The sequence below is a fragment of the Balaenoptera acutorostrata genome, chromosome 2, assembly GCF_949987535.1.
Source record: "Balaenoptera acutorostrata chromosome 2, mBalAcu1.1, whole genome shotgun sequence".
NCBI classification, from domain to species: domain Eukaryota; kingdom Metazoa; phylum Chordata; class Mammalia; order Artiodactyla; family Balaenopteridae; genus Balaenoptera; species Balaenoptera acutorostrata.
In genome coordinates this window covers 177,675,708-177,702,683 of record NC_080065.1, presented here as the reverse complement: position 1 = coordinate 177,702,683, position 26,976 = coordinate 177,675,708, and the positions used below count along the sequence as shown (strand labels likewise).

Genomic DNA, 26,976 nt, shown 5'->3' with positions numbered 1-26,976 from the left:
CAGGATCCGACATGGATTTAACAGGATGACATTACCTCTGACCTCAGTAAAGCCTTGTTAAACATCACAACCTGGTTGAGATGAGCCAGGAGGAAGCAGAAGGAGTTTCTGAGTCTAGGGCATGAATGTCAGGGCTAGGAACCAGCACAAGACAGTGACCTCATAGAGGTCAAAAGTAGCAAAGACAGCTACCTGGCAGTAAGGTGGAAGGTCTGGCATGTATGTATGGATGGATGGATTGGGGATGGACAGAAAGATAGGTGGGTGAGTGGATGGATGGAAAGGTAGGTGAGTGGGTGGGTGGATGGATGGATGGATGGATGGATGAATGGATGGATGGCTGGATAGAAAGGGCATCTGTAAGGTGGACCTGCAGGAAACTCTAAAAAAAATATTGAGGCACTTTTAGAGGGTCTGGTTTTCAGCAAGAAAGTCCCTGGAGTTTTATGCTGTAATAACTTGGTTATAAAAAGCTATTATAGGGGCTTCCTTGGTGGCACAGTGGTTAAGAATCCACCTTCCAATGCAGGAGACATGGGTTTGAGCCCCGGTCCAGGAAGATCCCACATGCCATGGAGCAACTAAGCCCGTGTGCCACAACTACTGAGCCTGCGCTCTAGAGCCCACGAGCCACAACTACTGAGCCCATGCACCACAACTACTGAAGCCCACGCATCTAGAGCCTGTGCTCCACAACAAGAGAAGCCACCACATTAGGAAGCCCGGGCACCACAACGAAGTTTAGCCCCCGCTCACCGCAACTAGAGAAAGCCCACGTGTGGCAACGAAGACCCAATGCAGTCCAAAGTAAATTAATTTTTTTTAAAAAAAGCTATTATAATCTCATCTTATCACAGGTAAAAAGCTAGGGATATTTGGTTTATACTTGTGTGCTCTACTGAGGGGTGTAAGGGTGGTAGAGAGCCAGCAATGGCTTCTGGTTCTCTTTTGGGTTCTTTTAATAAATGCTTCATCATCATATTGTTGGTAGACCAGAGAACAATACCGTGCAGATCTGGGTTCTCAGACTTGAGCATACATCAGCATCACCTGGAGAACCTGTTAAACACAACTTGCTGGGCCCCACCCCAGACCTTCTGGTTCATCAAATCCGGGGCAGAGCCTGAGAATCTGAATTTATAAGTTCCCAGGTGATGCTGATGTTGCTGGTCCAGAGACCATACCTTGAGAACTAGTGATGTAGAGAAACATGGACACTGAAACACAGACTTTGATAGCTCTGTGTTGAAAGTAATTTTGAACATTCTGAATGTAAAGAAGATTCCAAAATATCTTAACTAACATATTTTCCACTTCTGTTTTCCTTTTCATATATGAGAAAGAGTGATATGTTGTAAAAGTTTTTCACAAATAAATCTACAATAGCTTGTTCAATAAGGATAACATAAAAATTCTAAAGAATAAGAAGGCATTGTGTCATAGTTTGTTAGGTTCGGTGGTACATAAAATACGGGCGTACCTTAAAATTAATGATGCCTTAGGTTTGGTTACATACGGAATGCATAGAGAGGGGAGATGTTAACTCTACCTTGGGGTAGGGAAAGGGGCAGAGTAGGGCTCTGGGGGATCTACCTTGGGGGTCAAGCAGGGACATAGAAAAGAATGCACACATGGAGGACTTGGCCAGGGGCAGAGCAGTGGAGGAAAAAGGGAAATTCCTGATGGAGGGGACCACACGGAGGCTGGACCATGCCTGAGCAAGTACTCAGGGCAGATGAGCAGCCTGAGGGAGAGGGGTGGGAGATGAGGCTGGTGAGGTGGACTGGGGCCAGAGTGAGTATGATTTATGTGCCTATGAAGCACATTTGGCCTGCAAAGTGTCTGTGGGGCTGTGAGGCAGGTGTGTGCTGGGCTCAGATTCTTGTTTCAGAAAGTTTTCCCGGATGCAAGGTAGAGCATGGGATGTAAAGACAACCATTTAGGAGACTGTTGAAGTTATATCATATCAGAGATGCCTTAGGGACAGAAAAGTTGAATAATTTTCCCGAAGTCACACAGCTAATAAGTGCCCAAGCCAAGATCTGAAACTAGGCAGTCTGGTTCTAGAGCCAGGACTCTGCAATAACATTGGCCTGACCATTAGGTGGCACTGCCTGTCTTTCTTGATCAACTCTTGCCTCCAACTCTCACCCGCTCCCCACTTACCCCCTCCCCAGAGGACCACTAGGAAGAAACAACAGGAAGGCCCAGTACATGGCTGCTGGGCCAGTGGGATGTTGAGAGCCCAACAGTCTTACTATGCAGGACTCATGGCCTTGTCCACCCCAATAAATGGCTAATTCCACCATGCTCCAACCACCCAAGGAGGTCCTTGCTCATCTTCTCTCATTCACACATTACTCTCCATCTCTCTCTGGAGTTGACTATACTTGGTGCCTCCACTTCTTCACCTCCCATTTTATCCTCGATCCACTTCATTCTGGCTTCCATCATCATCACCATCACCATCACCACCTTCACCACTATTATCACCACCATCATCACCTCCACTCCCATGATCTCTGCCACCACCTCCACTGTTTTCACCACCATCACCATCACCATAACCACCACCTTTATCACCACCAGCACCACCAGTACAGTTGTCCCCACTGCCACCATCACCTCCACCACCACCTCTGCTAGCTTCACCAGCACCATCACCACCACCTCCACCATCTTCATTACCACCATCATCCTCACCACTGGAACTACTCTTAGAATAGAACAACCTCCCTACTGCTCTGTCCTGTGAATATTTTTCAGTCTTAATTCAAGGTCTCTTTCCTTGGTCTTCCATGATACCATACTCTACTCATTTCCCCCCATCTGTCTGACCACGCTTGACCTGTCTCATCTATTAGCTGCTCCTCCACTCTCTGATTTTATTTTTATTTTTTTATATAAATTTATTTATTGATTTATGGCTGGGTTGGGTCTTCATTGTTGCACATGGGATTTCTCTAGTTGCGGTGAGCAGGCTTCTCATTGCAGTGGCTTTTGTTGCGGAGCACGGGCTCTAGGTGCGCGGGCTTCAGTAGTTGTGGTGCGTGGGCTCAGTAGTTGTGGCACATGAGCTTAGTTGCTCCACAGCATGTGGGATCTTCCTGGACCAGGGCTTGAACCCATGTCCCCTGCATTGGCAGGTGGATTCTTAACCACTGTGCCACCAGGGAAGTCCCTCCACTCCCTGATTTTAAATTACTTACTCAGGACTCTATTCTCACTCTATAATCTCTCTCTAAATGATTTAATCCATTATCATGGCTATAACTACCATCTATTGGCTGGAGGTGGGAGGGAAAAGACCTCTTTTTTGTGATCTAGATTACATATACAATGTATATTGAAATCACAATACCTCAAAATCAACTTACCCAAAACTTAGTTTTATCTTTCCCCCAAAACCTGCTTTTCCTCCAATGTTCCCTTTCTCTGTAGTTCTACATAGAAAAGATTGTGTTAATTTTGTTCACTGCTATATCCCTAGAAAGTAGCACAGATCTTGTCACTCAATGAGATTTGTCTTAATAAATATTTGTTGACAGAGGCAATGACTCCCAAATCCTGCAATTGGTCTAGATAGCTCCAAATGACCAAATAATACATCAACTTCTACCAGACTTTGAGACTCCAGTCAGATCTGGTGATGCCATATTTTGAGGGGGAAGGGGGATCACAGATGTGTAAAAAATGACACTTTCAGAAACTTTAGATAACGATAGAGACACCGTAAATTCTGGCTTACCCAGCTCCAAACCACAGGGTTATTTAAAGTTTATTTTGATCCCACAGTCACTTCCTGCTCCTCAGACAATGTTCTGTAATTAAAGGGCATTCCTTTCCTAGGGTCAATGGATTCTGTGATCCCAAAGGCGATCAACAATAGCTAGGAAAACCTACTACCAAGGAAGCATCTGAAAACAAGTGAAGAAAAGGTAAAGAAAATAAACTAATGAAAAGCAGAACCATGGGTCTGATGGTGAAAGATGGAAGAAGTTCACTTTTCTGATAGTGGTTTCCTACGTCAGCTGACCTAAGATACATGTCAAGTCTCATGAGATTTCCTTGAGATAGGAAAAGTGGTCGAGAGGGAGCAGAGTAGGGAGCTTTGAGAGCTGACTGTCAAGGGTTACCTGCACACAGGAATGCAAGGGTCATCGCTTCTTCCGGGTATGTGTAACCTTAACCTACCCCATATCAGGGGCTACTTGGTTCAACAATTAGCTGTCTTTTCCTTCTCCTCTTTCTTCTGCTCTGCTTTGAACACTCTCCTTTCACCCTTGGGTTATGGTTTCCTTCCTCAACACCGTATTCGAACTACGCTCTCAAATATCCCTAAAATTGTCCTTATGGTCGAATCCAATGAGTTGTTCATCTCCCTCTTCACAGGTCTTGTTTTCTAACTGATATTCTCTCCTCCTTGATAACTTCTGTGACCTAGCACTGCCCTGATTTTCCTCTGCCTCTCTTGCTATTCTTTCTTTCTCCTCCTTTTGCCTTTTCCTGAATGTTAATAATAATAACCAAAATTTTCGAGCGCTCACTATGCACCTTGCATATTAATCCATTTAATCCTCATAATGGGCTCATAAGGTGGGTACTAATATTATTTCCACCTTACAGATGAGAAAACTGGAGCACAGAGAGGTTATGTTACTCATCCAAGGTCACACAGATTGTAAATGGCAGAACCAGGATTTGAATCCAAGCCTCCTGGCTTCAGATCTTTGTTAATATGCTTTTGGGTTTTTTCCTTCTCTTTTTCTGCTCTCTCTCCCTAGAGGAATCTTAAGATCCCGTGGCTTCAACAACCACCTCTGTGCAGGTGGCTCTCCAACTCTGAAATCCCTTCCATTCTCTGGCTCCAGGTCAAATAACAATATCAATAGCCACAATATCAACCAAAGCTAACATATGTTGAGCACCTGGTATCAGGCTAAGATGTTCTATATTCATTATCGCGCAGTACCTCCACATTACAGATGCAAAATGGCATCACAGAAATGGTGCTCAAAACCTCACAGTTATTTAGTTGCAGAGGTAGGTAATAGATCATAAAGTCTATCAAAATAATATAAGCTACTTGAAGGCAAACGTCCCCTCACTTTTGCAGCCCCTTCTGCAACATCTTACATATAAGAGGTATCCAGTATATATCTGTGGAGTCAAATTTAAGTGAGAGAGCGTGCAATTTTTTATATATCAATTATGCCTCAGTAAAGCTAAAAAATTCTTGTAACGAGAGAAGCTCAAAAAAGATGTTTCCTGCTTTGGGGCAACTGCAGGCAGAGTCCTAGAAACTTCTGAGTTGGATTGTTTGTGAATTTCGGTTATCCATGACCTCTCTGACCGCATCACTAGATGGAACAGACAGTGTAGAAGAATGAGTATCAGGTGAAGAATTTAAAAATAGAATTCTAGTGCAAATAAAATGATAATAGAGGCAGCTAGCATTTATGGAGTGATTTCAGCCAGACATTGTGCTTTACGCAATTCCCTCATTTATGTCATCACTCCAATCCCAGGAGGCAGGCAACACTGTCACCCTGTTTCATATTCGGAAACTTAGAGTAGTTAAGCAACCTGCTCAAATTTGCACAACTGGTGTCTGAGGTACTTGACCCCTGGTGACCTCTTTTCTCATTAACAAAAAGAGTCCGCTGATGATTTCTAAAGCCTCTTAGAACTCTGGGATTCTGGCATGCCAATGACTCTTTGAGAACTCTAACTTAAGACTCATGCCCGTTATTATTATTTTTTTTTTGACAAAGAAAACTTAATCATTTATTTGAAGATATTTATTACTTTATTTTAAACATTGCTAGGATTATAATCACTTTTTTTTTCATCTCTTATGCAACTTCTTTTTTTTTTCATCTCTTATGCAACTTCTTTTTTTTTAAACATCTTTATTGAAGTATAATTGCTTTACAATGGTGTCAGTTTCTGCTTTATGACAAAGTGAATCAGTTATACATATACATATGTTCCCATATCTCTTCCCTCTTGCATCTCCCTCCCTCCCACCCTCCCCATCCCACTAGGTGGTCACAAAGCACCGAGCTGATCTCCCTGTGCTATCCGGCTGCTTCCCACTAGCTATCTATTTTACATTTGGTAGTGTATATATGTCCATGACACTCTCTTACCCTGTCACATCTCACCCCACCCTCTCCCCATATCCTCAAGTCCATTCTCTAGTAGGTCTGTGTCTTTATTCCCGTCTTGCCACTAGGTTCTTCATGGCCTTTTTTTTTTTTCCTTAGATTCCATATATATGTGTTAGCATACTGTATTTGTTTTTCTCTTTCTGACTTACTTCACTCTGTATGACAGACTCTAACTCCATCCACCTCATTACAAATACCTCCATTTCGTTTCCTTTTATGGCTGAGGAATATTCCATTGTATATATGTGCCACATCTTCTTTATCCATTCATCTGTCGATGGACATTTAGGTTGCTTCCATGTCCTGGCTATTGTAAATAGAGCTGCAATGAACATTTTGGTACATGACTCTTTTTGAACTATGGTTTTCTCAGGGTATATGGCCAGTAGTGGGATTGCTGGGTTGTATGGTAGTTCTATTTGTAGTTTTTTAAGGAACCTCCATACTGTTCTCCATAGTGGCTGTATCAATTTACATTCCCACCAACAGTGCAAGAGGGTTCCCTTTTCTCCACACCCTCTCCAGCATTTATTGTTTCTAGATTTTTTGATGATGGCCATTCTGACCAGTGTGAGATGACATCTCATTGTAGTTTTGATTTGCATTTCTCTAATGATTAATGATGTTGAGCATTCTTTCATGTGTCTGTTGGCAATGTGTATATCTTCTTTGGAGAAATGTCTATTTAGGTCTTCTGCCCATTTTTGGATTGGGTTGTTTGTTTTTTTGTTATTGAGCTGCATGAGCTGCTTGTAAATCTTGGAGATTAATCCTTTGTCAGTTGCTTCATTTGCAAATATTTTCTCCCATTCTGATGGTTGTCTTTTGGTCTTGTTTATGGTTTCCTTTGCTGTGCAAAAGCTTTTAAGTTTCATTAGGTCCCATTTGTTTATTTGTGTTCTTATTTCCATTTCTCTAGGAGCTGGGTCAAAAAGAATCTTGCTGTGATTTATGTCATAGAGTGTTCTGCCTATGTTTTCCTCTAAGAGTTTGATAGTGTCTGGCCTTACACTTAGGTCTTTAATCCATTTTGAGTTTATTTTTGTGCATAGTGTCAGGGAGTGTTCTAATTTCATACTTTTACATGTATCTGTCCAATTTTCCCAGCACCACTTATTGAAGAGGCTGTCTTTTCTCCACTGTATATGCTTGCCTCCTTTATCAAAGATAAGGTGACCATATGTGCATGGGTTTATCTCTGGGCTTTCTATCCTGTTCCATTGATCTATATTTCTGTTTTTGTGCCAGTACCAAACTTTCTTGATTACTGTAGCTTTGTAGTATAGTCTGCAGTCAGGGAGCCTGATTCCCCCAGCTCCATTTTTCGTTCTCAAGATTGCTTTGGCTGTTCGGGGTCTTTTGTGTTTCCATACAAATTGTGAAATTTTTTATTCTAGTTCTGTGAAAAATGCCAGTGGTAGTTTGATAGGGATTGCATTGAGTCTGTAGATTGCTTTGAGTAGTAGAGTCATTTTCACAATGTTGATTCTTCCAATCCAAGAACATGGTATATCTCTCCATCTATTTGTATCATCTTTAATTTCTTTCATCAGTGTCTTATAATTTTCTGCATACAGGTCTTTTGTCTCCTTAGGTAGGTTTATTCCTAGATATTTTATTCTTTTTGTTGTCATGCCTGTATTATTGAGCACAGGATTGCTGGCTGGGCTGGAAGGACACCTTGAAGACTAGCCTTGAAGAAGTGTGATGGTACCCAGACTGCCTGAGTTTTAGGAACCAGGAAGTACCTTTCAGCCATATGTTTTACTAGCTGCCTCTGCAAGCTATAGTCATCATTGGGGCAGCTGTAATGTTAGAGTAGCTGCTGCAAATTAATCATTATACAAAAGTAAGAAAAAGGGAAATTTAAATGTATTAAGAAATATTCCAGGATTCTGCCATTAAGCGGTTCACATCCCAGCTGAGAATATATTCATTTGACCACCAAAAATATTCAAAATGCTCCATGAAAGCAGTTGCATAAGTAATTGATCATGGGACAGACCTGGCAACTTCTTTGGAGAAGAATAATAGCCTGGGAGGAGGAATAACAGCCTTCACCAAAGATGTCAACATCCCCTGAAACGTGTGGGTATGTTACCTCACGTATACAGGGGAGGTAAAAATTCTCCTCTACCATCTTACAGTCTCTAGCTGGGAATAAGAATTAAATTGACATAAGACAGATTAATAGGAGAGAAGCATACACATTTAATTAAATTTTAACATGTACATGGGAGCCTTCACAAGAAAATGAAGACCCAAAGAAGTGACTAGAGCACAAAATTTTTTACCTTTTAGACAAAGAAATGATAAATGTGTGAGGAAACAAGACAGACAAAGGGACTAGATGCAATAAATTGTGAGGAAGTGGCAAAGGGACTAGATGCAATAAATTGTGAGGAAGTGACTAGGAGATACAGAGGAGGGGAAAGTATTGGAAGATAGGGTTATTTTAGTAAGTTTGTTTGTACAGATGTGTTTCAAGGTCCATTCACAGTCTCTGGGAGTAAAGATGCTCTTCTCATCCTGGTACAGGGAGGGCATCTTTCTTGTGGGAAATTATGGCCAGTTTTTAGGTAGAAAAGGGTAGGTCATAAAGCTCTTCCTGCATCTTCTGCCTCTCAATTGCCTCCAGCTCAAAATAAAGAATATGCCAAAGTGGAATATTTTGGGATGGCATGTCCTAAACCCCATCACGTGGTCAAAGGGACTTTGCAGATGTGCTAAAGATCTTGAGATGAGCAGATTATCCTGGATTATACTGGTGGGTCCAATATAATCACAAGGGTCCTCATCAGAGGGAAGCAAGAGACCAGAAAGGAGAGAAGATGCTATGCCACTGGCTTTGAAGATGGACCAAGGGGCCGTGAGCCAAGGAAGGTGGGCAGCCTCTAAAAGCTGCAAAAAGCAAGGAGATGGATTCTCCCCTAGAGCTTCCAAATCAGCCCTACTAACACCTTGATTTTAGCCCAATTAGAGTGATTTTTTTTTTAATTTTTTTTATTTTTTGGCTGTGTTGGGTCTTCGCTTCCGTGCGAGGGCCTTCTCCAGTTGCGGCAAGCGGGGGCCACTCTTCATCGCGGTGCGCGGGCCTCTCACTATCGTGGCCTCTCTTGTTGCGGAGCACAGTCTCCAGACGCGCAGGCTCAGTAGCTGTGGCTCACGGGCCCAGTTGCTCCGCGGCATGTGGGATCTTCCCAGACCAGGGCTCGAACCCGTGTTCCCTGCATTAGCAGGCAGATTCTCAACCACTGCGCCACCAGGGAAGCCAATGAGAGTGATTTTTGACAGAACTGAATTTTCTACGGAATTGTAAGGGAATATATTTCTGTTATTTTAAGCCACTGAATTCACTTAATTTTTTACAGCAGCAATCAGAAACTCATACAGGGAGACCCAGTAAGTGTTAGTACTGCCCTCCCTTCCACTCTGAAAGGGCCACTGCTAGCCCATAGGATTTTCTCCCAAATCCTGCAATTAGTCTGGATTGCCCCAAATGACCAAGTTAGCATATCACACCCTCTACTGAACTTTGAGACCCTAATCAAATCTAGGGAGCAGCATCTTCTGGAGAAAGGGCACCCCTTCCTCAAGTCACTATCACAATAAACTGCCAACTTAGGGTGTACAATCTGAACACCTCCACTTTGCATGCAGCACTGTGTGGGATTTCTGAAAGGGAGATCATGTGGGGTGGTAGGTTAGCAGCAGGAACCCAGAGCCTGGTTTAATCTCAGCTCTGCCACTGGACTAGCTCTGGGAAATGCAGCAAGTTACTCAACCTCTCTGTGCCTCTGTTTCTTAACCTGCACAATGAGGTTAATGCTAATGGTATTCGCCTTTTTTTTTTTTTTAACATCTTTATTGGAGTAGAATTGCTTTACAATAGTGTGTTAGCTTCTGCTTACAACAAAGTGAATCAGTTATACATATACATATATCCCCATATCTCTTCCCCCTTGGGTCTCCCTCCCTCCCACCCTCCCTATCCCACCCCTCTAGGTGGTCACAGAGCACCGAGCTGATCTCCCTGTGCTATACGCTGCTTCCCACTAGCTATCTATTTTACATTTGGTAGTATATATATGTCCTGCCACTCTCTGACTTCGTCCCAGCTTACCCTTCCCCCTCCCTGTGTCCTCAAGTCCATTCTCTAGTAGGTCTGCATCTTTATTCCTGTTTTGCCCCTAGGTTCTTCATGACCTTTTTTTTTTTTTTTTAGATTCCATATATATGTGCTAGCATACGGTATTTGTTTTTCTCTTTCTTACTTACTTCACTCTGTATGACAGACTCTAGGTCCATCCATCTCACTACAAATAACTCAATTTCGTTTCTTTTTATGGCTGAGTAATATTCCATTGTATATATGCGCCACATCTTCTTTATCCATCCATCTGTCAATGGACACTTAGGTTGCTTCCATGTCCTGGCTATTGTAAATAGAGCTACAGTGAACATTGTGGTACATGACTCTTTTTGAATTATGGTTTTCTCAGGGTATATGGCCAGTAGTGGGATTGCTGGGTTGTATGGTAGTTCTATTTTTAGTTTTTTAAGGAACCTCCATACTGTTCTCCATAGTGGCTGTATCAATTTACATTCCCACCAACAGTGCAAGAGGGTTTCCTTTTCTCCACACCCTCTCCAGCATTTATTGTTTCTAGATTTTTTGATGATGGCCATTCAGACCAGTGTGAGATGGTATCTCATTGTAGTTTTTTTTTTTTTTTTTTTTTTTTTTTTTTTAAAGGATTTTCTTATTTATTTATTTATTTATTATTTTTGGCTGTGTTGGGTCTTTGGTTCGTGCGAGGGCTTTCTCCAGTTGCGGCAAGCGGGGGCCACTCTTCATCGCGGTGCGGGGACCGCTCTTCATCGCGGTGCGCGGGCCTTTCTCTATCGCGGCCCCTCCCGTCGCGGGGCACAGGCTCCAGACGCGCAGGCTCAGCAATTGTGGCTCACGGGCCCAGCTGCTCCGTGGCATGTGGGATCTTCCCAGACCAGGGCTCGAACCCGTGTCCCCTGCATTAGCAGGTCATTGTAGTTTTGATTTGCATTTCTCTAATGCTTAATGATGTTGAGTATTCTTTCATGTGTTTGTTGGCAATGTATATATCTTCTTTGGAGAAATGTCTCTTTAGGTCTTCTGCCCATTTTTGGATTGGGTTGTTTGTTTTTTTGATATTGAGCTGCATGAGCTGCTTGTAAATTTTGGAGATTAATCCTTTGTCAGTTGCTTTATTTGCAAATATTTTCTCCCATTCTGAGGGTTGTCTTTCTGTCTTGTTTATGGTTTCCTTTGCTGTGCAAAACTTTTAAGTTTCAATAGGTCCCATTTGTTTATTTTTGTTTTTGTTTCCTTTTCTCTAGGAGGTGGGTCAAAAAGGATCTTGCTGTGATTTATGTCATAGAGTGTTCTGCCTATGTTTTCCTCTAAGAGTTTGATAGTGTCTGGCCTTACATTTAGGTCTTTAATCCAATTTGAGTTTATTTTTGTGTACAGTGTTAGGGAGTAATGATGGAAAAACTGCAAGTGAGATTAAGAAAACACTCCCATTTACCATTGTAACAAAAAGAATAAAATACCTAGGAATAAACCTACCAAAGGAGACAAAAGACCTGTATGCAGAAAATTATAAGACACTGATGAAAGGAATTAAAGATGGTACAAAAAGATGGAGAGATATACCATGTTCTTGGATTGGAAGAATCAACATTGTGAAAATAACTCTACTACCCAAAGCAATCTACAGACTCAATGCAATCCCTATCAAACTACCACTGGCATTTTTCACAGAACTAAAACAAAAAATTTCACAATTTGTATGGAAACACAAAAGACCCTGAATAGCCAAAGCAATCTTGAGGGAAGAAAATGGAGCTGGGGGAATCAGGCTCCCTGACTTCAGACTATACTACAAAGCTACAGTAATCAAGACAGTATGGTACTGGCACAAAAACAGAAATATAGATCAATGGAACAGGATAGAAAGCCCAGAGATAAACCCACGCACATATGGTCATCTTATCTTTAATAAAGGAGGCAAGAATATACTATGGAGAAAAGACAGCCTCTTCAATAAGTGGTGCTGGAAAAACTGGACAGCTACATGTAAAAGAATGAAATTAGAGCACCTTCTTTTTTTTTATTCCACGTGTTTTTATTTTAAAATAAAGGACAAAAAATACATCATATTATTTTACATATACTTACAAAATAGTTTTCTGCAGATATTATTGCTTTTATTGTTTGATTGAGTGTGATTCATTTTTAAAAGTTCTCACATTTCTGCCCAAGGCAGTGTTTGGCTCACAGCAGTCACTCTTTCTATATATTTGAAATATTTTATGGGAATTAAAAACTTAAGAATTTATGTCATTTGAGTTCTCTTTCTCATGAATATTTTAATGATCTGATTTAGTAACTCCTTGACACTAAGATCACTCATTTTTTTAAAAGCTATATATTAGATTTTTCTAGTTTATAATATAAAATAATTTAGATCAGAATGTGTAAATCATTGTATAATTTCAATATTTCCAACTATAGATATTATGGAAATAACAGTCACAATCAGCTTTCTGGTTTTGTTTTTCTTTGTTTTGTTTACCCTTTAAACTTTTTATCTTATATTGGAGTATAGCCGATTAACAATGTTGTGATAGTTTCAAGTGCACAGCAAAGCGACTCAGCCATTCATAAACATGTATCCATTCTCCCCCAAACTCTCCTAGTTTATAATATAAATTCAACTAAAATATTATTAAAACAAGCAGAAGCCATAATTTGGTGGCTCAGAAAAAAATAATTTTGAAGTTGAAGTTAATAAATGCCAAACATAAATTTTTCCCTACTAAAAATAACACTAGAGACAGTACAAAGAATATTATAGGATGATGGCTGAATGACTTTTAAGCTTTTAAAAGAGTCTCAGTGATGCAATTTTAGTTATATTGGAAAGTATTTTTATTCTTTATAAACCAGCTATTATTCCTTATGTCTAAATTCCTGGTTGAGAGAAGAAAACATTTGTATATGTCTCTAAACTGGGTCATTTCTATATTTTGCAATTCTCTGTTTTAAAAAATTGCAATTAAAAGGAAAAGTCAGAAATATAACCTGAAGAGCAGGAAAGATGAAATGTTTAATGCTGTTCCCTAGAGTTTGTCTTCCCAAATTGTCCCTCCAGTTCATAATTCTTTCATAAGGATTTTGAACGTTCATATGTTTATTATTAAACATTATTTCAGGGGACAGTAATTTAATTACTATCATGAGTATAATTTTTCAATATACTATTTTTTATTTCAGAATTTTTGCAAAGCATTGTTTAAAACGGTGCATGCCAACGAAGTCTCCCACCTCCTTAGCAACTAGATACTTTCAAAATTACTTCCAAAAACCAAAATCTGCCAGTAGATATTTGCTAAACATTAATTTTTCTAGTATTCACCTTCTAAAGTTGTTAGAAAGCTGAAGTATGTTCATGTACCTAAAATGTTTAGAACAATGCCTGACATGTGGTAAGAGCTCAATTCCTCTTGGATATTGTGGAGGCTGCCCTTAGAACCTTGCCCAATTTCCCCCACCCAGGAAATCCTCTCCCCAAGACCGGAGTCTCTCTCTTCAAGAGAAATTTCACTGGTGTGTTCATAGGCAGGATGGAGGGGTGTTTGCATCACAGGGCATGCCGCATTTTAATCCAAAAATTCCCATCTCCTCCAAGTCTTGCTTCACAGACACCAGCCACCACATCTTCTGAACCTCCCCAAGGAAGCCAAGACATCCCCCACCCCCAACTTCACCAGACTCTCAGCCTCGAGCCCTCCAATCCCAGTCCTTTACCCACAGGAATCAAAGTTTACCAGCTCCACCAAACTAGTCCACCCTCACCCAACCTGTCATCCAACTTGGTAAACAGAGACCTTCCATGACCAGGACCGACTTTCTTTTTTTATTTTGGCTTTATTGAGGTGTAATTGATATACCAAAAAATTGCACACATTTAATGCATACATCTTGATGAGTTTGGACATAAGCATACACCATACACCCATGATATCATCCCCACAATCAAGATATTAAGCATATCTATCACTTCCAAAGTGTTCATTATTTGTGGAAATGTTTCTCTTTTTCTTCTTTCTTTTTTTGTAAAATGATTAATATGAGATCTATCCTTTTAACATATTTTGAAGTATACAACACCAACTTGTTAAACGTATTTGCTATGTTTTACAGCAGATCTCTAGGACGTATTAATCTTGTATAGCAAAAACTGTATACCCACTGGAAAAGAATGCCCTGGTACCACCATTCTGTTCTCTTCTTCTGTGAGTTTGACTACTTTTCATGCAAGAGAAATCATACAGTATTTGTCCTTCTGTGTCTGGTTTAATTTCACTTAGCATAATGTCCTCTAGATTCATCTATGTCGCTGTAAATGGCAAGACTGCATAATTTTTTAAGGTTGAATAACATTCCATTGTGTATATATATATACCACATTTTTTATCCATTCATCTGCAGGACCCACTTTCTTAGGGGGTAACAAATGTTGCAAATAAGGTTACTAGTCACTGGACCTGTGCACACTAGAAGAGCCACATTGGTTGTTCATATTGAAATGTTTCCACACCATGTGTAAATAATCGTTTCCCAGAATCAGCTCCCAGGACACTACTGCCAGCCCAGACCCTTCCCTGGGACCCCATCGACTGCCTCACAATTCAGCGGCTGAAAGATTAACACCTGCTGCCTCAGAGAGGGTCTCCAATGTCCATTCTGATTGGCTGGTTCCTGAACATAGCAGTTGTTAAATATTTTGTATATTGTATTTGCAAGTGGCAAATTATTCTAGACATTAGTATGTTATAAGAGAATGAAAAGAAGGTAAGGAGAGAACTAACAATCAGAGTGGTGTAAGATTTATTAAGAAAGGAAGAGAAAAGCCACCCATCTATCCAGCACCTTCGGGTCTTTGCAGAAGCAGGAACATGGCTGATGATACCACCAGATGTTGGGAAGGTTTGGGGAAGAAAAAGATAGCACTTTAGCAGCCACGGTAGAAGTAGCCTTCACATAGAGGCAGTCTTCATTTTTCAAAAAGGCAGAAACAATACTTCCCCTCCAAGACTGTTTCTGGAATTTTGCCTATCCTCCATCAAGAGGAAGACTCTGGTTCTGGTCCACTTGAATCTGGGTGGACATGTGACTTGCTTGTAACCAAGAGAATACGGTGGAATGGAGCTGCATGACCTCCTGGACTGGATCTTGACAGGAGATGTAGCCTGGTTGACCAGAACACTCATGCTTAGAGCTCTGAAGTGTCATGGAAGCTGCCTGACCAAGGCTGACATGATGGGAGGAAGCCCAAACTGCCCTAGGCCCTGAGACTACATGAAGCCATGTCCAGCCAGTTCCCAGATGCTCCAACCCCATCACTGTCTAACAACAACTGTATAAGAAGCTCCAAGTCAGAACTATTCAGCTGAGCCTTTCCCAGATTCCCAAATGATAGAAACCACAAGAGGTAATAAAATGAATGTCTACATTTTGTGATAGTTGTTATTTAGCAATAGATAACTGATACCCAGCCCTTGGAGAATATCCTAGAATCTTTCCTCAATCATTTCATGTCTCCCTTCTGCTTCCCTGTTCCAGGACTCTGCTTTCTGCTAAGCTTGTCAGGAGTCATGGCTCAGAAAACCAAAGGTGAGTGCTTAAAGCCTGACTTTTTCATAGCCAGAGATCAGGGAGGGTGTAGACCAATAATGCACCTGGGACCACTCACATCCTCCAACAAGACAGAGGAAGGGGGCTACTTCTGGGAACAGAAATGGGGCAGGTTTACTCCTGTAATTCTTTTTAAGTCATCAAATTTGGGTATATTTTAAGTTTTCTTTTTTTTTTATTTTACTGTTGTCTTTTTATTTGTTTTTAGTAACCACAGCATGAACAAGATAGAGGTAGAACAGTGAATAAAACACATCAAGTCTCATGAAGTAAACATTCTGGTGGGGAGAGACAGAGAAATATTTGTGTTAAAATTAACTTGTTTAATGCCAACCTCAGTTCTTTATCATGCATAAGAATCATACTTTTTTCTGTAGCTTGGGTTTGGTATCTTTAACTTTTTAATGTACTGACGTCTCACAAAAGGAAAAAGGTGCAGCTTCCTCAGCCTTGAGAGGCCCTTGCTCAGAGCCAAACCAAATGATAACAGGAGAGATTTTGACTCTGGTGACATCTGACCTGCTTCTCTTCTCCTTGCAGGGACCTGTCGTCCGTGCCCCCAAGGTGCTTCCTGTGTCAATGCCACTCACTGTACCTGCAACCATGGATACATTTCTGAATCCAGGCAGCAATACTTCACATACCCCTTGGAGATATGTGAAGGTAAAGGGGTAATTTTCAAATCACCTAGAGGTAGATGTGGAAAGAAGGCAGGATAAGGGCTTTGAGGAGGTAACAATAATATGCAATACTGAAAACTCTGCCAACTCAACCTTCACCAAGAAAGAAATTCTTCCATGAAGTCAGAAAAGTGGGCTCTTCCAGAACCTAGTTAGGTCTCAATTTTCTCCTCCATAATGTAGGGGTAATAATGCTGACCTCATGATAGCAGTAAGGGGTTTGAATAAGGTAATAATAAATGTAACCATACTTCATGAATCATAAAGCATTGTGCAATTTTTTGTACAATTTTTTAAGGAGAGAGATTATGTACTGAAGTCATGGCAAAGAAAGAATAAAAGCTTGGGCAGAAACTTTTTTTAATATAAAGTCCTGTGGTCACCTAAGACGCAAGATGCTGCCTCAACTCAATAATTTAAATGTCCAATTCTATGGAAGAATAAACACTCTAGAGTTGAGTAAATATTAGGTTTTTCCCCTTTCCTACTTTTCAACCTCCCTCCTGGTTGGAAGCCTACAGTTGGGAGTAAGATGTATAATTGGCTTCTCTCCTCTTTCCCCACATAACATTCTACTTTCCTTCACCCAATCTTGCAAGAGTTGTAACCTGGCAGGGAGATGAGGAAAGGGGAGCAGGGAAGTTTTTCCTTGATGACACTATTGTTGCTATTTAGTCTCTATGTTCCTGAGATATAGCACTTTCAATCGTGACAGCTTTTGTGGGTTATTTGAGGACAATTCCCCAATCAATCCCCTGAAATTCCCCTGATAACAGCAAATTCCTCCCTACACCTTACTCATCCTGGAGGAATCCTGTGTCTTCTTCAGCTTCTTCCTGATAAAGTCCGTTTGCCACTCCATGTGGCCCTCTCTGAAAGAAACTAAGCAACCCCACACCCAAAACTTCTCACACATGACCTACATCTAGCTCTTGGGAAATATTCATTCACCCTTTGCCCAAGAAACTTGAGATAAGCAGGTGCAGCAGATCTTTCTTTTCTGCCCAAGTGGCTGGCTCACTGTTTAGATTTTTCAGGAGGAAACAGGCACCAATCAACTGGGTCCCCATAAAATGCAAAGACAGTGTAATTAGCTGAATGAATTCCTTAAAATCCCTCTCTTGGATTAAGATGAAGAGAAAAGCACTCACACACACTTCTCCTCTTGGGTGGAAGTAGAAGGGCTCACAGGACAGCATCAGTTCTCTCCAGATAAATCCTTCCTCTCTTACTTACCAACTCTTTTTAAACCCTCATATGAACGAAGGCTATAAAAATCATATGGCCAGATCCCAGACATCTCCTTCTTTGCAAATATTGCATCATAGCTTGTTCCTCACTTGAAATGCTCGCCTTGTGCTTTTTCTAATGGTAGATCATGACTCATCTTTCCAGTTCCTACTGATTCAATGGGCTTATTCTAATTTTCTATTTCTTCTTGGAATAATTTTTATTATTTATAAGAAATCACATATTTTCCCTAATTTTTAAATCTGTGACCATAAAGTTGCATACAGCATTCTCTTATGGTTATTTTAATCACCTCCTTGAAACTGTGGTATGTTCCCCTTCTTGCTATTTTCCATCAGGTTTTTTTCATCAAACTTGTGTGGGTTTATCTGTCTTATTGGTCTTTTGAATTTTTTATCCTTTCTACTATGTTTTTTGTTTTCTATTTTATTGATTTCAGATTTAATCTCTTCTTAATTTCTTTTTTCTGGGTTCTTAAAATGAATACTTAGATGCTTTATTTTTTCACCTTTCTTTCTTAAAAATAAAGACATATAAGGTTATACATTTTCCTCCGAGAACAGGCTTAGATATATTCTACAGGATGAAGTATTCTTCTTATTGATCTGTGGATGGTTTGTAATTTCCTTTTGATGTTTTTCTACTCCAAGAATTATGTGGGAGGGTGCTTCCTCATTTCCAAAAAGTTAAGATTTTTTGTACATTTGTGCATTATATATTCCTAATTTTATTAGATAATTAAAGAATCATTTCTACTTTTAAAAAATTTATTAGGATTTTTAAACTAATGGCTGAAAATCTCTACTTTTTAAGTTTTTATTAGAGATATCTTTGTGGAAGCATAAGAAGCTTCCACAAAGATTTTATGAAAGAAAATATATATTTTATTTTCAAGGAATATAAAATTCTCTCTCTCTGCATAGGCTTCTATCTCTTTCAATTTCTATTTCTGTGTGTGTGTGTGTGTGTGTGTGTGTGTGTCCTCGCATGTGAGTGCCTTTGTCTGTCTCTCTGACTTTCTGTATATGTGTATTTATTGATTTTATTTACTCATTAATTTCCCCATATCTTTACTTTGTATCCACTAGATCTTTCCTCTGTTTGTACGTGCTTATTGATTGTGATATCCAGTTCTTCTCTACTCTTATTTATTTTTTATCTACTAGCTCCGAGAGAAGTGAATTGAATATCCCAGTATAATTGTATTTTGATTTGTTCTTGCTTCTTACATTTCTACTTGTTTGTGTTTTCTGTATTTATCTATGTTGTTTGGTGCATACATATTTGTGAATGGAATATAATTTTCTTCATAAAATATGTTAAGTATCAATACATAGTTTCCCTCTTTACCTTGTTTAGAACTTTGAACCTTAAATTCCACTGAGTCTGATATTAATATTATACATTGTTTTATTTCTGTTTGAATTCTCCTAGTATCTCTTTGTACACCTCTTTATTTCCAATATTATCAATCTCCTGAAAACAGTATATAGTTGTGTGTCATTTTTTAGCCCATTGTTCCACTTATCTACTGCTGCATAATAAAACCCAAACTCACTGGCATAAAACAACCATTTTATTACGCTCATATGAGTCAGGAATTCAGACAAGCAAAACAGTGATGGCTCTTCTCTGCCCCATGATATCTTAGGCCTCAGATAAAAGGCTCAACTGGCTGGTGGTGACTCAAACAGTTGAGGGTTAGAATTATCTGAAAGCACCTCTCCTCACATGTCTGTGCCTGGGATGGGATAACTCAAAGACTGAAATCATCTAGGATTGTCAACTGGAGCCCCTATGCTAGATCCCTCCATGTAGCTTCAGCTTCTCACAGTTGATGGTTGAATTCTGAGAGGTAATGTCTCAGCATGGAGATTCCAGAGAGTGAGGCTTCCAAGAGACTCAGGCAGAATTGCACGTTTTTTTATGACCTTGTCTCAAAGTCCTATTGTAACACTTCTGCAATAGTCTGTTGACTAAAGTAGCCCTGAGCACACTTGGACACAAAGGGATAAGACAATGTGCCCACATCTCAATGGAAAGAGTGTCAAATAATTTGGAAGCCACGTTTTGAAACTGCCACACTCAATATTCTAGTCTCTATTTTTTTCTCTTTTTTTCCTAGTCTCTATTTTAATAGAAGATTTCCATTTATATTTAGTGTATATTAGTCCATTTATATTTAGTGTAATGACTGACACAGTTACTCCCATGGTCTTACTTTACATTTATTATTAATTTTATATTATTATGATTTCCTCATTTGCCTTTTTCTTTTTTCTTTTTGCATAGGATTTTTTTAACATCTTTATTGCAGTATAATTGCTTTACAATTGTGTGTTAGTTTCTGCTTTATAAAAAAGTGAATCAGCTATACATATACATACATCCCCATATCTCTTCCCTCTTGCAACTCCCTCCCTCCCACCCTCCCTATCCCACCCCTCTAGGTGGTCACAAAGCACCGAGTTGATCTCCCTGTGTGGCTGCTTCCCACTAGCCTTTTTCTTATTTGTGTTTGTTTTATCAAGTTGCTATTAGTTCCATTTTTCCCTTTATTTATTTAGAATTTCTACTATACTTTTTCATACTATTAATGGTTACTTTCTCTTTTCTTAATTTCATAATCAAACACATATTTCTCTCCTAATATTTGAAACACTCATCAATTATTTTTCCCACCAGGTTGCATTGTTTTCCCTACCAAGATGCTTAATTTTACCCTTACTTCCCCTCTCCCAGTAAAGAGACGACATCCTTAAAATACTCTTATTTTACTCCTCTCCTTTCCTCCTCTTCCTTCCAACCCCCCCCCATGAATGTTAATTTTATTTCAACGTTCATTGTAAAACCCTGCTTCCTCTTTCCTTCATCTTCCTCCAAGTTGAGGTTTCTGTACTTGCTAATTTAATACTTGTTAACTTGTTTGCTTGGAGCATTTCCTCACATGTTTTCTTCAAATTGGGTACATGGGTAATATCTCTCTCAATTATTGTATAACCTCACCTTTCTTTTACTCCAACAAGTAGATTCTATCTTGCCTGTGTAGAGAATTTTTAAACTCCATCCTCTTACCCCAGTAATCCATCGATACATATCCCAGTAATCACAGAAACTGTCTTCAAGTTTACAGGTTTGCAGTTGGGAATTCCAATACCAGACTGAGTCTCATTCCTTTGTAGTGAATTGTAACTACTTTCTATCTCACATTTTGTAAAGTTTTTCTCAGGAGACCATCTTTACTTTTCATTGGTTAAGGGTATGTCACAGGACAACCCTATCTGAAAGGGAGGTTGAGAAAGAGAGCACCTGAGGAACGGGAACAAGATTGCCATGCTTGGCCTCCCAAACAAGGAATAGCTATTGAGTAAGCAACAGCATCAGCCACACTATGTCACACTCTGAAAATCCCAAATTCCGTGTTTCCTGTAACAGACAGGGAAATCACACATTTTTACTTCCCACTTGACATCGTTGTAAAGGGGCTACAGTGACCCTGAGGACTGGAGACATATTGATTTAACAAAAACATTCTAACTCAATTAGTTAGTTTAGCAGATGTATTAATCTGCTCAGGTTCCTATAACAAAATACCACCGGCTGGTGGCTTAAACCACAGAAATTTACTTTATAACAGTTTTGGAGGCTGGAAGTAGTCCATGATCAAAGTTCTGGCAGATTCTATTTCTAGTGAGACCTGCCTTCTCACTGTACCTTCACATGGTCTTTCCTCACTGGGCATAAGGGCAGAAGCAATGGTTTGGAGTAGCACTCCTGTGTCTCTTCTTATAAGGATGCTAATCCTATCAGATCAGGGCCCCATTCTTATGATCTCATTTAATGTCAATTACCTCCTAAGAGGCCCCATCTCCAAAAACAGCCACACTAGGAGTTAGGGCTTCAACATATGAACTGGGGGTAGGGGGGAGATACAAACATGGTCAGTATCCCATCTATATGCCCTTGGCATTTTTCATTCCTTCATACACCAAGTCTGAGGCTTTCTCTGGCCACTGAAGACCACTCAGTCCACGCTCAGGACAAATGGAAGTACTGGAGAGTTTACATCCCCTGGGAACATTCCTCCACCAATAAATGATAAGATTTTGTGGATAAATACCCCAGCTCCCTCACCTCTCAGGTAGGCTTACCTGAAGTGCATGCTCTACACTGCCTCTCAGAGGTTCCCAGAGGAATTGAGCCTCAGTCGCCCACAGTAGAAATTTCCTGGATAATACCCCCTTTATTTTCTGCCTTCCCTTCCCTGTTTCATTTCACCATTTCCGTTGCAGTGTTTTCTGGGACCATCTCCCAAATAAGGTACTTGAACTTGAATCCTTGTCTCAATGTCTGCTTCTTGGAGAACCCAACCAAAATCAACGAAGAAAGGAAAGAACAAAGACAACTATTACCTTAACTGAGTTGTTTTGGAAAGCCAGGATAGACCCTGGTGGAAAGGATATAGCTTCTGGCACATATTTAGATGTTCAATAAATCTTTGTCAAATGAATGACCAAATTTCTCCTTTGTGTTCCAGATATTGATGAATGTAAACCACGCATTAGTATATATTGTGGTGTGAATGCTAAATGTCAGAATACGAAAGGAAGTTTCTACTGTCACTGTAACGCTGGATATAAACTCCTCTCTGGGAAAGCACAATTCAATAATTCCAGTGAGAACACTTGTCAGAGTAAGAAAATTCTTGTCTTCTTGGAGGTGACAGGGCTGTGACTGAGACAAGATTCTTTGAATTGCAAAGTAAAGAAACCCACTCAGGCTAACTTAAGCAGAAAAGATGAGTTTAGGATAAAGGTGCGTAGAAACGTCTTGGAACTCAAGGGCAAGAATACAGCTGGGATTCTGGAATGAACTGAAGCTGGGGACCAAACACTGTCAGGGCACCCCAGTCTCTCATACTCTGGGTCTGCTTCTTTCTTCTCTTTCATTGCAAACTGCCTTCTCTGACTCCTAGTCCACAGGGCAGGAAATATGGCCACCAACAGCTCCAAATCTTACCATTGTTATTGATCCAACCACCCAAAGAAGGATCAATTGATTCTCTCTTGGACATAATTGCATATTACTTGGAAATGTACAAAGTGGCCCAATTTGAGTCATATGCCCACCCTCAGATCTGTGACCTTGGATAAACATGACCACTGTCATAGAAATCATATAGATGGAGAAGATCTATACATAAGAAACATTGGACTTGGCAGACTATCCATGAGGTATTGACTACAGTTGAAATCATAAGAGAGAGAGTCTTTAAAGCTAAATTCTAGGAAACTGATTTGTGGAGAAACAATAATACTGATAGATAATATTTATTTCATTTGTACTATGTGCCAAGTACAACACTAAGTGCTTTACATTCATTATTTCATTTATTACATGAGGTAAGCACTGTTATTACAGATAAAGAAACTGAAGCACCCAAAAGTTAAGTAACTTGTTCAAGGTCTGCCAACTAATAAGATGATTTTTAACTTAGGTCAGCCTATATTGAGAGTCCACACTCAGCCACTTGCTACACTGCACCATGGGTCTCAGGGAAGCCATAAAAGGGACAAAGCATGCTTTTTTGGTGCAATAATAATAATAATAGTAATAATAAGTTATTCCTCTTTATCAGTCAAGATCAAGCCTGGAAAACAGAAACACACTAGGTCTTTTAAACATAAGTAATTTCATATAGAGAATTGGTGCTGGTGAAGGAAGAGCTGAGAAGTCAAAATGACAGTGAAGCAACCCAGGGATTAGCAATAGCAGAAATCTGTAACCATCCTACACCTAGGGGGACAGGAGAGGAAGTGGTATTACCAGGACCCAAAAGCTGGGTCCATCTGATGAGAGCTGGAAATTTAGAAGATATACAGCCCTCAGAGGGCTATTGCAAGGATTAAATGAGATAGTACCATTTAAAGCATTTAGTGCACTACCTATAAGTATTTGCTAATATTGTTAGCTTTTCATCTGATTCTCAGGAAAGCCAAACTAGGTTAACACCCCTGCTCCAGATAGAAAGGTCTGGGAAAGTTCAGGTTGCTCTTTAGTATCAAGACTATGGGGCTTCCCTGGTGGCGCAGTGGTTGAGAATCTGCCTGCCAATGCAGGGGACACGGGTTCGAGCCCTGGTCTGGGAAGATCCCACATGCCGCGGAGCACCTGGGCCCGTGAGCCACAATTACTGAGCCTGCGCATCTGGAGCCTGTGCTCTGCAGCAACAGAGGCCGCGATAGTGAGAGGCCCGCGCACCGCGATGAAGAGTGGCCCCCGCTTGCCACAACTAGAGAAAGCCCTCGCACAGAAATGAAGACCCAACACAGCCATAAATAAATAAATAAATAAATAGACTTTCTCTCTAAAAAAAAAAAAAAGGAGTATGTTGTCCACCAACGGGAGGTGCTCCTGCAAGATTCAAGCCCAGGTTACCCTATTTCCCCAAGTCTCAAGCTGGAGCCCACACCAGGGTCTTGGAGCTGCATGTGCTCCAAATGTGAGACTGAGGTCCAGGTGGGGAAGGTGACAGAAATGAGCACGGGGCGTGTAGGAAGGGGTTGCTGTGCCGTTAAGTCCACCAGTAACTTAGACAATCAATAAATAGTTGTTAAATGAATTAATGAGTAAATGAATGAAAGAATATGATTGAACCCAAAGTGAATTAGTGTTTTACTAGGCAGCAGGCACCTCTGTTGACAACGTATAAACAGGCTGAGATTTTGCCTGGGTTATGATGTTAATCTGTTAAACTCACCTTATCTTACAAGAAAGAGAAATGCCTTAGTTATTTTCCTAATTTAAAGACATTTTCTAATTTTAAGAGCTCTTTTATATGGATTGACTCCATCCAGAGTTCATTATCGCCAAGGTTGGTAGGTCCAAGAAAGCCCTCACAAAAAAAGTATGCCGCTTTCTGCCAAAAGCATGTTTTTCTACAATGAATGTGGTTTCCAATAACAAACATTTTCAGACTCAGGCTGTAAATAAAAGTTCTTGAACTCTTAAGACAAAACCTCCAATGTACAGGAAAACTCTTTGCTCTTTTTAGCAAATAGACTCAGCTGAAAACCAAGACACAGAATAAGTATAGATTTAACCTCAGTATGATGGTAACAGATATGTAAACATTTGCTAGACTTTTCTCGTCTTTCTAAAATAGAGATGATTATCCTCACAACGTACAATACAAGAAGCAATATACAAAGGTCCCATTAACAGCTGAAGATCATAAACTGACATTCTAGTCTCAGTTATAATTCCCAGCCAGGCTGAATTTTAAAACCTGAAGCACCTCATTTTCTGTTTCCTCAGCCATTTCAGTTGTAATGTTCAGCCAGGTCTGAATGAAAGAATTTGGAGCTTACAATTTTCCACTTCCTCTATGCCAAGGTATCTCTACCACAGCAGTATTGACATTTGGGGCCCCATAATTCTTTGCGGTCAGAAACCATTCTGTGCATTGTAGGGCGTTGAGCAGCATCCCAAGCCTCGACCCACTAGATACCAGTAGCATTCCCCACCCCAAGTCATGAGTGACCACCAAAAATATCTCCAGCCATTGCCAGTGTCCCCTGGAGGCAAAATCACTCTAAGTTGAAAAACACTGTTCTATGCCACAACAGGGATTTTGACTCTGATCCCCCAAAAGAGCAAGGTCTTGGAGCTGCAAGGTCTTGGACCTTGTTTCCTTGTCAGGAAACATAAAGTGTATGAGTTCAGACCTTCTAGATGCAAAGTTACCCACCTTACCTGCCAACCTCTCCACACTTTTACTTTCAATTCCTACAATAACATCCTCTGTTGTCTTTTTCAGAAATCACCCCCTCAGAGACAACCAATAGCACAAAAGAGGTGAGTGGAAGCTGAATCCTGGAACCTAGCCGGGTAACAAATATTTACAAATCTCAAAGCTAGCAAATGGAGGTGAATACTATATATTATATGTGTGCTATATGTCATATACCATACATATGATAATATAGAATATATGATATATATTAAGACAACATATTTTGATATATGTTAATTATAATATGTGTTAATTATATTATTATGTTATCTAATATGTATTATATATAACTATGATGTATACATGTATATCACTATGTTTATTGCTACATATCTCACTATAGAGATAGATAGATACAGTGTGTATGTATATAAGGGTGTGTGTGTACGTATATATAGGTATGTGTGTGTCTGCCCCCTAAAGAGAAGATCTATCCCAAACCAAGAAAGACAGACTAAGCAAGACTGTATTAGGATATGCTGAGCTGTTGTAACAAAGAGACTCAAATATCCAGTGGCTTTAAAAAAATGGATCTTTATTACTTTCTGACTTATCAGTCCAGAGGCAAGGAATCCAGACTGGTGAAGGGATTCTGCTCCATGAGGCCATTAAGTGTACCCATGGTCTTTCCATACTGTTACTCCATCATCCCCTGGCATCTTGTCCTCAACTGCATAGCCAAAGCTGGGTTGCTGCAATGCTGCATTCGTACTGGTGGATAGAGGGAAGAGGGGGTCCAGGGCAAGTTCTCTGGAGTACAAGGTGAAGAGAGGAGAGTAGAGAGAGGGCCTCGCTCCTCATCTACTCACTATATGATATGCTAATAATGTCAGGATAACTTCCTTGAGACATGTCTTTTTTCTTTCTTTCTTTCTTTCTTTGGATGCATTGGGTCTTCATTGCTGCGCGCAGGCTTTCTCTAGTTGTGGCGAGCAGGGGCTGCTCTTGGTTGTGGTGCGCAGGCTTCTTATTGCAGTGGCTTCTCTTGCTGCAGAGCACAGGCTCTAGGCACACGGGCTCAGTAGTTGTGGCTCATAGGCTCTAGAGTGCAGGCTCAGTAGTTGTGGCACGTGGGCTTAGTTGCTCTGCAGCATGTGAGATCTTCCCAGACCAGGGCTCAGACCCATGTCCCCTGCATTGGCAGGCAGAGTCTTAACCACTGTGCCACCAGAGAAGTCCCTAGAGACATGTCTTAAGGTGACAACCCAGAAGTCGCATATATCATAGCCAAACCTAGCTGCAAGGGAGGCTGGGACAATATGGTCTGTGGTTGGGTATCATGGCCCACATAAAATTTGAGGAATTCATTCAATTATTAAAAGTAGGAGGGGGAAA

The 26,976-nt window shown here is 40.3% G+C and overlaps 1 protein-coding gene across 4 annotated transcripts in view; it reads left to right on the top strand.

The window, feature by feature from the left end:
- Positions 1-26,976, top strand: part of ADGRE3 (adhesion G protein-coupled receptor E3) — a 132,370-nt gene that overhangs the window by 84,532 nt on the left and 20,862 nt on the right. Inside the window, exons 1-5 of one of the 4 annotated variants that reach the window (XM_007182047.2) lie at positions 4,097-4,173; positions 15,844-15,894; positions 16,456-16,578; positions 22,384-22,539; positions 25,666-25,703. In XM_007182047.2, the coding sequence (XP_007182109.2) occupies positions 4,149-4,173; positions 15,844-15,894; positions 16,456-16,578; positions 22,384-22,539; positions 25,666-25,703 (393 nt within the window). In that variant the 5' untranslated portion in view covers positions 4,097-4,148. Of the gene's footprint in view, positions 1-4,096; positions 4,174-14,863; positions 15,713-15,843; positions 15,895-16,455; positions 16,579-22,383; positions 22,540-25,665; positions 25,704-26,976 lie in introns of those variants that run through there. The other 3 variants (XM_007182048.2, XM_057541716.1, XM_007182049.2) reach the window with 3 other exon arrangements.